We start from the raw sequence: 18,138 nt of genomic DNA, 5'->3' as shown, positions 1-18,138 counted from the left end.
CTTACAATTCAGTTTCTAAGGAAGACTACTTACTTCAATCATCTTTTAGGTTTTCTGATCTGATGTCAGAAATGTTGAAACGTGACATGGGTGTGGACACGATGGATTTAATCATAAGTGAAATGAATGCCCAGGTTCATGATTATTAGTCCTGTGCCTTAGAAACTTGTAGGAGCATACCCACAATGTACTTTGGTTTTTTTCATTGCCTTTTAATCCTTAATAACTTATTTCCTGTTTTTTTTAATTCCCAAATGTGTATAAATACTCCTTTTTAAGTAGCTCCTTGTCAACAAAATTATATCTCTGATAATGGCAGTGAACTATTGCAAGAGTGAAGGGTCTTTGTACCTAAAGATAGCAATCCTTTCAGAGGAAGCAGTGGTAATATAACTTGCCAAAAGCCAACTGTGTTTGCTTATGTGACTAAACAACTACTCTTCAAAGTTCAGAGCGAGTGAGAGGTGCAATTTGTCATGTGTAATCACCTGTTTTCTCAGAAGAGAAACACAGTACCTCCCCCAACAACTGTTTCCCATTTCCCTCTGGATGAGGTGCAACAATGCTTTTTCCAGCAGCATTTGGCTCTTGCAATGCATTTATATTTGTTTCAAATGAAATCCAAGATGCTTACTCAATCACCTTCCTTGCCAATGGGGGTGATGCATGGGAAGAGATGTATAACCATAGAGTCAGACCACCTTTGGGGATTTTCATAGCACCAGTGCTGACCAATCTGAATTGTCAATCTTTATTCATGAAAAATGCTCCCTAAGGGAAAGAGATTCAGCTCTACAGTCGGAACTATAATAGATGTTGATCTGGTGTTGATAAATATGTGGAGTGTGGGGGGGAAACAATTCACAGAGAATCCGCCGTAAGTTCTAAGTTTAGGCTTCATCCTTTATTAGGTAGTGAATAAAAGACAACTGATGCTTACAACTCCAATTTAAGAGACCATTTAAACAAAAATGGTTCCATGGCGAAGAGAGGCAGAAGGGATCCAGGTATTTCTGAGTTTTCTCATATGGCTGATGGAGAAAAATATGGCTGATTTGTTTGTTGCCAGCAAATCATTGAAGTTAGTGACACTCGATAACCCAGGACTCTGTGTATCCCACAGGCCCTGACTTCTAGTGGACTGGCTTATTCACTTTGGTGAAAATGGGGAAGAACAGCAAAAGCACATTATATAGTAAGACGGCTTTGATTAACATCAAATTCTCCAACACAAAGAGAGGCCTTATCAGATATAAAGATAGCTGGATCGAGATTCAGCATCACGATAGGAAAGATCAAAATATTTGACAGAGCAGAGAAAGGAGACCAAAGTCCAGGACGGTTAGAAGCAAGCCACATAGGAGAGACACAGAGCCCAAATTAACAAAACTCGTGAGTAACTAACTGTTCACCTGGCTGAATTAGCAGTTTCTAGGCAAAAAAAAAAAAAAAAAAAAAAAAAAAACCCAAACACTTGATATAAAACTAGAGTAGAGATATTGGTAAATGCAAAATCACCAGATACTTGCAAAAACAAATTTAATGCTATCCAATATGTTTAATCAGAGAGGCATGGCTTGAAATTCTCTTTACCAGAAGACTGATGGAGTACATTTTCTTATTCCCTGTCCTTCCTTCCTTTTTTTTTGTTTCATTTGGTTGTTTAACAAAATAATATATAACAACAGCTTTAAAGACACATTTATATGACAAATTTCTATAGCTAGATAATGGAGATGTACTCCAAAGACCATGTTTAATGTTGAGCACCAAGCACGCTAATGGATGTTTTTAAATATAAAATGAATGATAAATACCTATCTTTCCAATGGTTTCATGTTGATTCTTTATACCTCTCTCTAAAGGTTACTAGTTTAGATAAGAGCAGTTTTAAGAAGGCCACACCTAGCCCTTCCCTATATTTTTAAATAGTCTTTACAAAACCTTTCCAAAAATAATTTTTTTTCCTCTAAATCACATAGAATTGATTTGTACATGTTTTGTCCTTGCTCTAAGATTGAGTGCCATTGTTCTTCTCAATGCAACAGATTGGCTGCATCAAATCCCACCATACTGATAGGTATATGTCAGCTTTCAATGGGAAAAAGCAAATAGCCTTTATCACAAATTAAAGGCACAGCTATTTTATGCCATTTGTTACCAATCTAATGATAACATGTAACACTGAATGGTTATAGAATTATTTTATATAGATTTTCTTTTTATAAGTTATTCTCTTAATCTTTCTAACATATATACAATATACATATATTTATATATACCCCTGATAAATCTTGTTTTAAAGGTAAAACATCAACTTCTTTCAGCTTTATGGTGAATCTCAAAGGCTATCAGAATTTTACAACTCCACTGGAGAAATGATGGTCTAGTGGACCTTACCAATATTTTTTAACATTACGTCATCATTGTGCAATTAACTCAGACTCATTTTTATTGTTGTTACTAACATTTAAATATATATTAATAGTTTATATCATCTCAGTAGGAAATCTAAAAAATAATAAACCCATAACGTTAGCTAATGCTTAATTCTACCATCAATACTTAAAGCAGAGAGAAATCTTTGAGACAACCCTACTGGTATGATATAAAGGGGATATTGCAGAGATGCAATATTCTGTTTTTATCAGATATGCACTGACATGAAAGACTTAGCATTATTATCTGAGGTTGATATTTCTCCTTGTCCTTGAAACTGAATAGTTGCACTGATTTCTTTCTAAACACCCATGATACATGGGTTTATCTGTGTTCAGACAAAGACTCATTACACATGCTTCCCTGTTTCCAGCAATACCTCTTCAGGGTGGGGAATTAGTGTTTGGTAAAAAATTTATCATTATGAATGCCTTTCCCACCTCTAAGCATAGCCCTGTTCTAACTCCACGCTGGAGAGGTGTGGGGGAAAATGCTAACCAGAGAGGCCCCTTTGACACCATCTGGTGTTTATTGTTTTACTGCTTATTGGTATGAAATAGTTGTTCGTTCTACCTTTTTGCGATTCTTTAGAACCTAATGGCATAGATTGAGACACAGCACTATTGTTTTACAAGACATCTACTGTATCTACTTTTGTTGGGATAAATACCCAGTAACTGCTGTCATAGCAAGAGGACCAGCACGGGGTACTACTATTCACAGTGTTGCTTTTGTTTTTTTATGTTTTTTTTTCTTTTTTTTCATATTATTTTAATCTACAGAGTAAATTATTATATATACATTGGAACCAGTTAATGCCCTTAGACAATGTATAGTTGTTTTGTAAAGCAGAAAAGACAATGCAGGAGAAATGGGTGCCCAAAAGCACAGTCACAGAGGCTTCAGAAGTTCTAGATACCACTACAAGTCAATGCTGGAGATCACTTCTAAAACAATCAATGTTCAAGAGGAATGCTTTAATTTGGAGAAAATACCACACCCTCCCTCCCCCCAAACCCCTCCCGCCCTGTTTTTTTTTTAATAATCTTTTCATTTCACTATCAAAAGTCCTGGCTCTTCAGATATACTTTAAACTATAAATAAACACTGCATAGTTCTCTTTTGTTTTACTTTTTTTTTCTTTTTTTTTTTGTTTTTGTTTTTTGAAAAATTATTGCAGTACAATGACTCCTGTTTGGAATTCAGTAGGGAGCAAACAGCACAGGAGTGTGGGTGGTCCGAATGGGTCCTGGCGCTGGCCGCAGGAGTGCTGGAGGGAGTGCAGAGGTCTGGAAGAGCGTGGCTGCTGGAGTAGTTCGGAGACTGAAGGGAGAATTCACTGCCACAGCTGCAGCAGCTGCTGCAGCTGCCAGGGGGTTGGGTAGAATTCTGGGAGCCAATGGCTTTGAAGGTTCTTTTGAAAATACTAATTTCACCTGCAAGGAAGAGAGAATAGGACAAGAACAAAACTTTGGGAGTCTGTTCTTAGAATCCAAAAAATGGTAGGCAGCTTTAAAAACACATCCCATCTGATTCAAAAGTAAGATATGCCAAGATCATTGTACTGTCATGTGTAACTAATTAAAACAAATTAAAAAATTATAAAAAAATTAAAACAAACAAACAAAAACATAGTACTGAACAACTATACAGATGAACTTGCATTTGTAAACTGACAATAAAAGAAATAGAAAGTGTAGAATACTTTCCCTTAGGAAGAGACTAGAGATGGCTGAAAACAGCCAGCCAAGGATGTTTAAGAGTCACCCAGAAAAGTGTTCAGGAACCTTATTTTATTCTGGTTGGAAAACATTCAGGGGAATGTATTGATCTTGAGAAAAAAAAAAAAAGGAACATTTTAGGTCATTCTTTTCACACACATAAAGTTTCAAGGAATGGACATTTTTAAAGAGGGTCATTGTTGCTCCCAGTGCTACTAGACTCTTCGAGAGAGTTCATGTAAACCAGGTAGCATACGGAATGCGGTTCCTGTTGGATGAGGGACTATTCAAGGAAAATAAAAATAACAAACATTCACTTTCAATAAAGAAGTGAACTATCTTCCCCAAATTTTGACTCCCCTTCCCTGCCCCTTGTCTTCTTTGCTGGGTGTGTGAAAATGGTCACTACATTCTCTCAATCTTCTTCTACAAAGTCAGTTAATCCAGTGACAAGTAACGTGAGAAAGATACCAGTTCTAAGATACCTGTTCTCACTGGATGGAATGTTCCCATTTATGGAAACAGTAATACAGTCTTGGTTAAGGTGGGAGGGGAGGGAGGGTGCTTGGGGGCAGGAAATATGGTGGAATGAGATGGACAACATTACCCTAGGTACATATATGACTGCACATATGGTGTGATGCTACACTGCGTACAACCAGAGAAATGTAAAGGTGTGCTGCAATTGTGTACAATAAATCAAAGTGCATTCTGCTGTCATGTATACCTAATTAAAATAAATAAAATTAATTTTAAAAAGAAGGATTTCGATTCTAATTGTAACACGATTTTGAGTGCTCTGTGTAAGTATCATTCTGTCACCTGTCAAAGCTGCCATCTGTGCTGGCTGGGGATGGCACTGAAGGTTGTGACTAGCAGTGCTGAAATATCAACTCTGCACAGAATTCAGTCTCCTAAAGCAGCTAGAAATGTTTCTGCACAAAAAAAGTAAAGTGACTTCGTTCGTATAAAATGAGCAATCCTACTAAATTCTTTAGGTCAATCCATCCTGGGGTAACCTATTATAGCCTACAATGTCAGAGGATTTCACAGATTGCCCTTAAAGTCCTACCAAACAATCCCAGTCAGGACATTACCCTACTATGTTTCCTTATCTGAAAGCCTATTCCTGGAGTAATAGGGAGAGGGAATTTCTCAGGATACATTTTCCCCAGACCTTTTACAGTGTCCTTGGATGAATAATAAAATTAAGGTATACCCTTCAGATTGTGTTTTAAAAATGGAAACTTACTGAGACCATCAATACCAAGGCTTTCTCTCTTGAACATGTTAAAAAGACAATTTAATAATTCGTTTTGCACTAACCTTCTTTCCTAAAAGTTTTCACTAACACCAGGATGACATGTCCTAGGACTATTCGCTGGACTCAAAACAGCCTGGTGTTGATCCCTTCCCTGTGCTCTAAGATAAACCTGAGCCCAACACAAATAGATAGAATACTGAGCTGTAGCTAAAGGTGGCAAAATCCTGAAACAAATCATGAGACCAATAAGTCCATTGGTGGAGCAGAAGTTGGAATATAAAAACAATTAGTCTCTTTAGTAACTCATCCCCCCCGTTCCAAAAAAAAATGTATACATATATTCAGCAGAATGTGGGACATTAAAAAACATCACGCTGTCTTTTGGGAGGCAGAAATGATACTCACCCCCAGCGGATGTGCTGTCTTTTGTAGTTTGTTGTAAGGACTGTATTTCGGTTTGGGGGGCTTCCCAGCAGCTCTGTCTTTGTGCCTTCTACTGCTAATGTGCTATGAAAGGCAATTAAAAATTACAGCTTTTACAAATTCATCCCCCCAAAATATTTGCAAATATTGTTCTAACCTGGAAAAAAGATAATGATTATTTCATGAAAGTTTTAGAAAGACAAAAATAAAAGAGTATGTACTTTTGCCCTTGGATTTTGATACCTTGAGGAGATACATTTTTGTGCTATCCATTTTAGTACATTTTTAACAAATAGAAGGGTCTTCTGTTTTTCCCAGCTTTTTTGCCTTATCACTGCACACATCTCCCCCCGACCCCCCCTTTTAAAGTATTTACAAAAGAAAGGAAATGTCTGAAGAAATTTTATGTGCAAATAAACAAAGATGCCCAGGCAAGCATGAATTTATTTCCATACCAATATTTATCCTCACATTTGTATAGCCAAATGTCAACCCCTTAAATTCTGAAGATAAATAACTAGGGTGCAAAAATCAGCAAAATAGCTCATATATACATATAAAACAACACAACACGAGGGTTTGGCCTTCAGTTGGAAATGAACAACTGATCTCTTTAAAAGGCTATTCAAAGTACAAATGAATGCAACCTGATTAGATATCCCTTTAGCAGGTGGCGGCAAGATTTGGAAATATAATACAATACCATGTAGCAAAGTACATACAATAAAATAATGGCACAAAAATAGTATAAAATTAGTGACAGCATGCAAAGATCTAAAGAAGTAAAAATGGAATTTTGCAAATTGACCTTTAACAAAAATCTACACTTTTGTGTGGGAAACCTGGTAAAGACCTTCTATCCCTTCTCCTCCCACTGTTCACATGCAGGAATAGTACAAACCCACTGCCAGCAATTTCCAAAAGATCCTAGAAGCCACTGCATTTTAGCATTCCCTCCAACAACTAAAAATGAGCATAAATAACTAAGGACCATGAATAGAAGATACGTGGGTGGATGGGTGGATGGGTGGATGGATGGATGGATGGATGGCACAGAGACAGAAATGAGAAGGCAGGAAAGCAGCATGCACATGTTGTTAATAAGTGTCCCCTGTTTGATTTCATTCCTTGAACATGTTGTGGCCTACCTGTTTTAGTTGTGTTTCTGAGTTGACATGCACATCACAGATTTCACAGTGAAACGTTTTGTTCTGGAGTCCCGTGTTTCCCTTATTGACAGGTCCTTTGCCTTTCACTCCTGCCCGAGGAAAGGCTTTGATAGTCCCACTTCCATTTCGGGCTTCTAGCATGGTTTTGTGCTTAGTACCTGCCAGGAATGTTTAGGAAAAAAGAAATAAAAAGAGAGGGACAAAGCCTTAGCTAGCATGTATTTCAACAAACAATATAAAAACAAAATCACAGGACTTGCTTAAATGCAGTTTCTTCCAGGGATTATGGCTGAAATATGTTCATGTCATGCATATAGAAAATTCATATTAAATTATATTTCAGACAATTTATGGTGTAACATTAATCATTTTTAAATGTTCCATATAAGAAACAAGCATTCTCCAGATAAAAAATAAACTTGAAAGCCCTGAGGCAAAATTATATGGGTGTGACTCAGTTTCATTTCCTCTCAGTGCTAATAAGACATAAATGATAGTTGATGAGGAAGAGTGATTTGGTTGCTAAAGGTAGAGTTGGAGGTGATGTGTAACAAATGTAATCACTTTAAACATAGTATGTTTACAGAGGTAGCACTAATTAAATATCCACTTTCCAAACAGAATACAAACAAGTTTTCTTCGCTATATATTTTAGGTTCAAAGAGGAAGAGCAATAGCAAAAAGATCTTAATGACTCTGCAAAAAGCCGTATTAGGATGGTAAAGCCCTCACTGATTGGCTATCTAATTTCAGATGTGAACAAGTGACCAAGAAGAAGAAGGGTAGGCTCAGATTATACAGACACACTACAAACAAGCACTTCTTTTTATTAAGCCAGTAACATTCTTAGGCTGTCCAACATAATTAATATAACTGTGCTTATCAACTATGGACATTATTTTTTGAGATCATTGTACTTACATAGTCAGTTTGGGTTGGCAGCTTTCCTTCAAAAAGTTGTTCAAAATTTCTTTTGTCTTTTTTTCTTTCTTTCTTTCTTTCACCCAAAGTGTTCTTTATTTTTCTCACTGGGTGATTTGTTTTTCCAATGATATTTTCCTTTACAATCATTTGTATCCTTTCTGCTATTCTGATTTTTAAACATTTTTTAATTATTGTTTCCTTTCTATTTTTATTTATTAGGTTACTGGTCAGTTTTACAAACATTCAAAAAGCTCTACTTTTAAGCTATGGACCAGCTTTGTAAAATCATTTAATATTAACAAGGAAGCCATACTGGAGATACTCTTGGTAAGTGCAGATTGTATCACGGTAAATTGGAAGCAAATGCATGAAGAAACTTTATAGCCATGTTTCCCTCATTCAAAATAATCATAACTTCATTTAGGCCAATATAAAGTATATACACCTGATTATATCTTTACCAATTCAATGTAAAACGTTCATTCATATAACTGAGGTTACTCTCTTGGAATATCTATGCTCTTATGCATGATTCTTAAAATGTTCAAATCGCAACACATCCAGGAAAGGAAAAGAAGTCAACATCATCCAAGACTAGAGGAACAGGGGCATGGAACCACAAGACTGCTCCATCAGGGGGTGGTGGTGCCTCATTGAGGTTTGTTTGGGTCATCTCCCTCGTGACTCAGTAAGCACAACTGCTTCCCAGTGTGTCTGAAGATGGAACAAGTGAGAGCAGGGCCAAAATAAAAAATAAGTCCTAGAGAGCAAGAAACAAATATGCAAATATGCAGATGGCAATCCAAACTTCTTTATGCCAACTGATGAATTCATAAACAAATTTTCTCCTCATGCAGATTGTTCAGTCAAAATGAGAAGCATTCATAGGGTCAAGAATAAGTAAAAAAAAAAAAAAAAAAAAAAAATCAGATCTTGACTTTCTCCAGGAACTCTTGGTTCAGTTTGGGTTCATATCATTTAATTCAGAACTGGTCTTTGGTGGCTAGGGGTTGCTTGCGTGCACGCACATACTCGCGTGCATGTATACACACACACACACACACACACACACACACACACACACACACATACACACACACACAGAGGATTACAAGTGCTGCAAGATGGAAGGTGGAGGAACTACCGTTCATCATTAGACAGAGTTGAACTTTTGGGCGCTACAACCTCATGCACTTATAAACAGATTGTCAGCTGTAATTAATGAGCTATTAGATTGCTTTGTAAGATCTTAAAGCTCAAATAGGCTGTAAGGGTAGGTATATTTCTTCCCAATACAGCTAAAATTCAGTAAAAGTGTACTCAATTTTAAAACACTTATTTTTTTAAGACATAAAATGTGCATTAATAGTATATATATATTAGTTGTTTTAATTCATATTTATAGAATCTTTAATACATTTCAGATGCTGTGTTAATTTTTTTCCTCGCTCACAGGTGCCCTATGAGTTAAGTGCTATTAGTCTTCCCATTTTAGAGACAGCAAAGAGATTCAGATAGGTGGAATTACTTATATATGAACACAAAACAAGCCTTACTTGAAATTCCTTGTAAGTGGAAAGTTGAATCCTAGCTAAGTCCTTAGGAATCTACTAAGAACTTCCAAGGTCTCTGGATGCAGTTACATACAAATCTTTTTTCAGCACCTTTAATTTTCAATTTTAAATGTACATACAATCTTTAAAACTGGGTTTTAATTTGGGTCTTTCAGACTCCCCACCATCCCTTGCAATGCTCGGCAGAGCTCCTTGAATTGTGTTGCTTAGAAAAGCCCTGGCTCTGTGATGGCCAGTGGCAGCACCTCTGGCTTTAGCACACTGTAACACTGTAAACATCTTGCAAAGTTGGTGCCCTCCTTGTGGCCACTTGCCAGTCTGTGTCTGCACTTGACTCATTCCTCCTCTGAGGAGAGAATCTGCAAGAAGCCAAGTGGACTGCTTTCCTCTTATTACTTTTAAAAGGCTGACACTGACCGTAACCTTCATTTGAAGCTTCATGATTTCTGAAAGGAGAAACTATATTTGGACTAGGGTTTAAATTTGGCAAGTCATAAGGCTTTGGGAAATCCCACATTTATTTCACATTTTGCTTAGCTGGGGCAAGACACTGATCTCACATTTGTACAAATCAAAGTCACATCAGAGGAAGGGGCTTGGCTTACCCTTCATGCCCATCATCTTATGACAGTTTTTACAGCTGGCCCTTCAATTAGGTACTGGTATAAAGAAAAGGTTGGGACAAAGGAACACTGACAAATGATTTTGAATTAATAAATAAATCTGTCATCAGAAATGACTTAGTATGATATTAAGAAAACAGAGAAAAATTGAACAAAAAGAAAACAAGGAACGTAATTCTACCAACAAGAGGTATATCAAAACACTAATAAAGTTTGGATAACTTAGGCAAAGTGGCACTGTATAAATATACCTATGGAATTATGTATGTCTTTAGAAATACATGGTTGTTAATATTAACATAGAATTTGCAACAGATATGTTTAACATTTATCTAAGATTAGATCTTTGTGTTATTTCCTTTTCTCCTGTGTAATTAAGCTGTAACCAGCATGGTACTTGTTAAATCTTTCATCACACATCTGATCTTTCCTTGGGTTAGATTTCATAAGTTGGACCTTAGGGATGAAGAACATGACTATTTTTAAGGCTCTTGATACAAACTTTCTAAACATCACAATGTTATTTTCAGAGAGATTTATTTTATAGGAAAATCTATCTTGGTATCACCTATAAAATTTGCCCCTCTATTAAACACCTTTCAGTACCTTAAAGTTTAGTTCTCCAGAATGCCCATGAATACAGTTATATTTAATAGCATTTGACCGGATCCTTAACTAACCCATGCAACTGCCAACAATAATTTAGTTACCTTCTCAATGACAAGTTCAATGATTCAGTTTATAGATGAGTGAGCAGGAAAGTGGTCAATATCCACACAAGCAGGAAAGTGCAAAGGTGTTTTTGTTTTTTTTTTTAATGTGTTTGTTTATGCTATTTAGGAGAATAGCATCATAAACCAACTCTCTTGAACCTATATTTGAATAATTAACACCATAAGCCTCCATGTGCTCTTCTTGGCACCTTTAAATATGAAATTAACTTTTTATTACCCTGATCCCCTATGTAGTATGTAATTTCCATGTTAATTGCATCTGAATTCTGTCTTACAGAAAAGAAAAAAATACTTTGGCTACTTTATCAGCTTATCCACAAACATTAAGCGCCTAGATGAACATCCATGATATCAGATGACTAACTAATGCCCCAAGTGATTAGAAAATCATATTATTTCTGTTAGTTCCCTGTTTGAAAGTAATTTGCCGATTTATCAGTGATATACTGAGGCTCTAATATGCAGAAGTGAGAGTAGAGACAAGGAAAAGGAAAAGTTAGAACAGAGTAAGGAGAACTATGTTTTAGGCATCAGAAAAGACCTTAGAGGGAAAGCTATGAAGTTGGGATGGGGACCTCCTGACCCATGAGAGCCAGGGGAGAGCTTTGTAGGCCATGGGATGCAGTGGACAAAGCACATGTCTGGGTCTGCTGAGGAGATGAATGTGCAACCATGGCATCCAAACAGCAGTAACCCTTGAAATCCTGCAGGTGAGAAGTATCAGGCACTTGGAAGTCTCTCTTACCCAGAGTGCCTTCAAATTCTGACTATAGGAGTACCAGGAGACTTGGATCCATCTTCCTGTGTGTCCACCTCATCTCCTTAAAAACACAGCCCTTAAGAGTGCAGCAGATGCCATACTGCTGTAATATCCACTCCACAAGAGAGCCTAGCAAAAAAAACGTTTTCACATAGTTTTCACTCAAATCGACAGACAAATCAGTCACACTTCCACATTGAAACTGAGATATGACAGTTATTTGCAAAAGCAGCCGTTTTTTGTTTACTTTTTGTGTAAACTAGTTTTATTTATTTTATACTTTTTAAATTAAATTTAACAGATGCTCTTGATAAAAAAAAAAAAAAATTCAAAGCGCACAGAGTAGAAGACATTAGCCTGCCCAGATTTCAATTTCAGGCTGCATGCCCACAATAGGGACCCATTTGTGGGTATAGATTTTCAAGAGTTCTAAATATCAATGACTTCATGTGAGGCATGGGCCAGGAAAATCACAGAGGTAGGACATTCTACTGATTTGCACTTGTGACTTCTTTTAATAAGAATAGTCATGTAAACCTTCATAGTCAGAAAATGTGTATTGATACAGGTCTGAAGTCACTCATTCTGTTTATCAAACAGCGCAAGGTCAACAAATGTGAAATAACTAAACCCTGAGCGTTCATCAGGTAATTCACTATCACAATCTCCATATTTCTGAACGGTAGCTTTAGTGTATGGTCTAATAGAAAGTTCTGTGATGATGAAGATTTCCTGTATTCATCCAGATAATGAATAATTAGCCATGTGTGGCTCTTTGACATTTGAAATCAGGCCACTGCAACTGATAAACTGAATTTGAAATTAATTTAAATTTGAATGCTTCCTGAGGCTAATGATTACTATACAAGGTAGTTCAGCTCTAGTATTCAAATATACCATGTAGAGGCAGGAAGAAAAAAGGAGGTATGTGTTAGCCAGCTTTCCATCACCATGATGAAATACTGGAGATAATCAACTTAGAAAAGATCTTTTTGGGGCTCATAATTTTGGAAATTTCAGTCCATGACTGGTTGTCCTTGTTCTCTGGACCCTTCAGTGAGGCAGAGCATCAAGGTGGGGGTTCTTGATAGACAAGACCTCTTACCTCGTGGCCAAGAAGGGAAAGAGACTAGGGTGTGCCTAACATATATTAGATAATCAGTGAAAATCAGTTTGAGTATTAGATCTTAGTACAGATTAATAAATAAACACTGAAATTATTATTAGTATTATCTTAGTACAGATTAATAAATAAACACTGAAATTATTATTATTTTTTCATTTGTAAAAGGAATTATAAGCTCTGGCTTTTGAACTGCACGTGTCAGAATCTGCCTCCATTAACTGTGGGGGATCTTCAATTTCTTTGTACCTCAATGTCCTCAGCTATAGAAAAGGAAATGATCTGCTCTATTGAGTGTTATATTAAATGCATTTATTGTTCTAAAGACAACTTGGGGCACTCCATGTACCCTACTAAATTCTTTTCTTTCTCCTTCATAACACCAGTGCTTTGTCAAGGTAAAAGTTTAGAAATCTCCAAGCATTTTAAAATTTAGTAGAGTCTGTCCTCTGATAGTGATATTTTCTGTACATTAAAACTTAGTGAGGGATAGAATAAGCTCTGTCAAGGGATAGCAAGACTGGAATGAGCTGAGTGAAAACTATTAAGTGTTAGTGCTTCAAGTAATTACCAGAAAAATCTGCCCAGATTAGTAATAAGCTTTAACTATAAAACATGTCAAACTCTTTTCCCTATTACACAGAGACAACCATAAAAATTAGCTAAACAAATAGGATATGGGGGGGGGGAATTTCTTTAAGGGAAAAGAGAAACCACATCTTTTGTAATAACTTGGATTATAACACACAAGTTGCAAGGGGGTTCCCAGCTCTCCTGAAGTGACTAAGGTCCTCTTCAAGGTGGTTTTAGCATTTGTAGACTGTCCTGTGAGTCCTGCTGGGCAGCTCAGAAGAGCTCTGACTTTTAAACTGCCTATTCTCTTCCCATATATTCTTAAAATATCAAAGCAGGAATGCTTCTGTTCCAGTCCTGTGTGCCTATGCTATCTATGGAATACAAATAACTGCAACTTCAAATGATTCCGCCATAATGAGGAATAAAAAGAAAAAGCAAACAGAAAGACACACTTGACCCCTAAGTATGTGGGGCGCAGCAGTGGTCACGCTCCTCATTGTGCTGTAATATTAGATCCTTAAGAGGTGCCACATGGCCTGGAACTCCATTGAAGACAGGGAGAAGAAAGAGCTAGAAAGAGCCCAGAGAAGACAATTCCCTTGCCCAGGTTCAAGTAAGGTGATGTGTGTACCCGAGGGTAAAAAGTAAGCTAAATCACTTCTACTGCATTCTGCTGAACCACACCAGAGGCGGTATTTGAATAAAACTGTTCCCCTGGTACACTACCTGTAATCAGTTGCTCAGGATTAAAATTTCCAAGATTAAAAGAAAAACATTTTGAAAGGTCATTGGCAGCCCAGAGATGCACATTTCCACACTGAAGTTTAGGGAAACTGTTGTATGTTTGTGTGTAATGTACTTCCAACAAGGGAGCAAAGAAAGAGAATTATTTGTTGGATGCATGAGAAACACTGCTCTACCTGAAACCTGGCTGCTTCTGACTAGGATTGATCTTCAAACATAATTTTAAACATATTTTTTTTTTCTAATTTCATGACTCTAGCAAAAAGCTGAGAAGTCTTTAAAGTGATTTTGGAGGGACAGGGGGCAAGGGAGTCCTAAGATGGGGCAGTGGTTGTGATCTTCGCTGAGAGCAGACAGTGAGAGGTTGCATTTTAAAAGAACTCAGAAAACCATAACTAAATGGACTAAAGGAACAAGACAGCCTGTTTCTACTGGTACCGCAAGCCAGAATCTCTAGAATGTCAGTGATGAAGTATTACACCTGAAAAATACTGTTAGTCTATATTTTAAGCAATTGATGGGGTTACTGTTAAGATTCAGCATATAATAAATCACCACATTGCTCTTACTTATCTTACAAATAAACCTCACATTAGCCCTAGATTCACACAAATTCAGTTGTAAGTTTTGGTTTCATCAGGTAAGTTCATTAACAGTTTCAAAGGCTGAATTTACTAAGGGCACAGTTCATACATTTGACCCCTCCTATGTCCTTTTAAAATGCAAACAGATTTTAAACAAACAATGATAGCACAATGATTATAAATATGAAGAAACAATTAATTTGATCCTGTCATTCTCTCTGAACAATTGAAATACCTGTGTTTAAGCCCTGAAGCAGAGTGTGAACTGAGAAGTTAATGGTGTTGGCTGGTGAGCTCCAGCTGCCCAAGTTGGTCACTAGCTAAATGATGTGTCCTGCATTGGCTGTCTTCCCTTCCCTCTTTCTTTTCCCCACTCCCCCCAACTTGTATTCTTCACCTCCCTAAAAACTATCTGTCCCCAAAACCTTGTCTCAGAATCTGCTTCTGTGGGAATCCAAACGAGAGCACACTACAGTAATCCTATGTGCAATTCTATCCTGGCAGGGCATTAGGCATTAGCCTCTCTTCTTTACTCTTGCCTCATGGTTTCCCCTATAGCAGACCCCAAGGGAAAGATGCAGAGCAAACCAGGTACAAGTGGCTATTGTTTGGACACAGGACTGAATTCACATATAGCTACAGCCAATGAAAATCTAGATATGTGGGGCCTCTCAGCAGACCTGCAGTTGTGCATGACAGAGCAGAGCTGGGGGATCATACATAGTGGAGCAAAGAGGTCAGAGACCACTGACTTGAGTCTTTTTCTTCTTCCTATGCCACCTCTCGTCCTGACACCACTCACTAGTCCAAGTCTAGGATGAGGTCTTCAATGAGCATTAGGATTCGCGACTGGGTCTTTCAAAAAAAGAAAAAGACTCAGAAAGGGAAAGAGAGGGATGAGAAATTCCAAGAAGCAGCCTGAATGAAGTAGGGAAGTGGCTGAAGTCTTTAGATCAGGCTGACATTTTGTTGGGAACTGTCCTCTACAGGGACTCAGGTAAGGGGTGACAACTACGTTCACCTTCTCAAACTGTCAGAGGAGATGGTTTGGGTCACTCTCAGCTCTGTCTGCAAACTTCAATGGAAGTATTTCCTTTTTCTTTTCCCCAAAACTGCAGTTTCCCAAGCCCTGTGTATAAGTCATCAGAATCCCCAGGTGTATCACCCAGGAAGATATACTTTAAACACTTTGTGGGTGATTTTGTTGACACAAAAGGCAGACAGAAGGACCGTCGAACTGGAATATGAAAAATGTGGACCTGGTGTGATATAATCAAAAAAGTAACTCTTCTGCTTTTTCATGAGATGTTTCCGATAAGAATTCAAGAAAGACTGAAATTCTTATCAGCAAACTCCAAAGGGCATGCATGGTTTACCTGTCAAAATTGATCCCCCCCCCACTCAAACTGAATGCGTTTTTCTGTCATTCTGTGGAATGATCAAGAATTTCTAAGCAACAAATGGACTTTCCAGCATCCAAGGGGGAGCGGGGAAAGGATTTGCATGAGTAAACACATGGCAGACCTACATGCAGTAGATTCTGACTTGGGGCCAGATGCTTTCCTGTGTTTTTCGGCTCCTGAACCCATGAACTTTCCCTGACTGCAGTTAATGTATGCAGAAGGAGGATGTGTGCTGGAGTCATTGTTCTCCATCTGCAATGACTCCTTAGAGTCCTGAAGTCAATACTTGAATATGACCCTGCAGCACAACAGTTTGGTCAGTGACTCAACATACAGCTGCAATATTAACTCAGGGCATGATTCACAAATGATTCTACTTCTATTATAGTTGCTGACAGAATCCTGGCAATGCACCCAGTCTTTCAGAGAAACGTTGATCTTGGCAATCAACCCAGCTTTTAGAGAAAAGCTGATATTTGTGTGTACACACATACACAGAAAGAGAGAGAGAGAAGGGGATATATATACATTACACACACACACACACACACACACACACACACACACACACACACAAAGCAGCTGGATGGAACCAAAATAGACCCAGAGAGCATTTTTGTCGTAACTTGTCAGTGTTCCAGTATTTTCCCTTTCTGCTTTAAAGTGTTATATTCAAGGAAGAGGGACTTGGGTTTGAATCATAGTCCTGTCACTTAATTGGCCACATGCTTTTCCTTCTCTGAGCCTCAAATGGAAAGAATAATATGTTTCAGTTGTGGGAAGAGTAAAGATCATATCTCAGTGGCTGCACATAATAAATGTTTTCTTAAGTTTAATTGTCAAAATCACATAGATGTAACCCAAATAGCACGATTTGCCATAAAAAATCATTAATAGAGGGGTTTTAAAAGCCAAAAGTAAATGGAGGTGCAGAACCACATTTTGCAATCAGAGTATAGGTATGGTTTTAGAAAATTTCATTTCAGAAGCAAATGCATGCAAGTGCATAAGTAATCACAAAAATGCATAACATATTTTAGAATTATGTTTTATCTCCTCATGTTTAATAAAACACACACACACACACACACACACACACACACTCACACACTCACACACCCCACACGGGCCTGCAAGCCCTGTAAACCCTCCTTTGCACCTATACAAATGACATCTTGCTTGCCATTTTTATTTTTTAATGGTTAATGAATACCATGTAATAATTGCCAGTTTTCTGCCACCCCTTTGTCCCCTGCTGCAAAAAGATCTAATCTATTCAGAGGAAGATAATTGCAGAGCTGTTGAGACAGAGAAGAAATGGCTGCATCTCACCACTGTTGTGCGCCTCCAGCTGTGAGGCGGAGTTGACAGCGACCTTGCATAGGGAACAGTAAAGAAGCCTTTTTGCCTTTTCTTCCTCAGTCTCCGTGGAAGGACACGAGCTGTTGCCGGTGGCTGTCGTGGGGCTCTTCTCCACTTTAGAGGTGATCTCAGGTGTCATAACACTGCTTTTGCGGATTTCCACACTTGTCGACGTTGATATTGCTGGTGTCCCTGCGGTACTGTCTGCATTCAAAATACCATATGAAGGGGGTGAGAGTAGTATCATCTTTCCCTATTGGGAAACATATCACTAATATTATATTCTGCTAATAACCACCAGAGCAGCTAGCAATTGCTGCTTGTCAACTATGTATCAATCATCTCATGAGGAAATCTGCATGGATGACCACACTTAATTTCGTATATTGAAATAAAACATTCAGATGAGTCTACAAAATTACAGAGATTTAAAAATATTCACACAATTTTTAAAAGTACTCTATGAGATTAAAAAAAGCCCCAAAATTTCTCTGACCATATTATCTGAGTATAATATTTATACTATTGTACTCTGTATACATGCATTTATAAACAGATGACTTTTCAAGAACTAAAATAGAGAGTAAATGCTTTTAGAAATATTTTTCTATTTTTTCCTTACTACTTGACTATTTCCCTTCTGCATTTCCTTGGTGTTTAGGAAAAATAAATATGGAACCCTGATGTCATAATTGCTTTGTCTAGATTATCAGTT

General features: G+C 37.5%; 1 protein-coding gene across 4 annotated transcripts in view; it reads right to left on the bottom strand.

Annotated features, from left to right (window-relative positions):
• Window positions 1-878: 878 nt before the first annotated feature.
• Znf385d (zinc finger protein 385D) overlaps window positions 879-18,138 on the bottom strand; it is an 826,924-nt gene continuing 809,664 nt past the window's right edge. For all 4 annotated transcript variants that reach the window (XM_021731551.3, XM_078038304.1, XM_078038302.1 and 1 more), the window contains exons 6-9: window positions 17,394-17,627; window positions 6,996-7,174; window positions 5,830-5,931; window positions 879-3,875 (exon numbers count right to left, since the gene is read on the bottom strand). In XM_021731551.3, the coding sequence (XP_021587226.1) occupies window positions 3,642-3,875; window positions 5,830-5,931; window positions 6,996-7,174; window positions 17,394-17,627 (749 nt within the window). In that variant the 3' untranslated portion in view covers window positions 879-3,641. The remainder of the gene's footprint in view (window positions 3,876-5,829; window positions 5,932-6,995; window positions 7,175-17,393; window positions 17,628-18,138) is intronic.

The sequence above is a fragment of the Ictidomys tridecemlineatus genome, chromosome 2 (assembly GCF_052094955.1).
Source record: "Ictidomys tridecemlineatus isolate mIctTri1 chromosome 2, mIctTri1.hap1, whole genome shotgun sequence".
Classification (NCBI taxonomy): domain Eukaryota; kingdom Metazoa; phylum Chordata; class Mammalia; order Rodentia; family Sciuridae; genus Ictidomys; species Ictidomys tridecemlineatus.
This window is presented reverse-complemented; position numbering and strand designations above follow the sequence as displayed.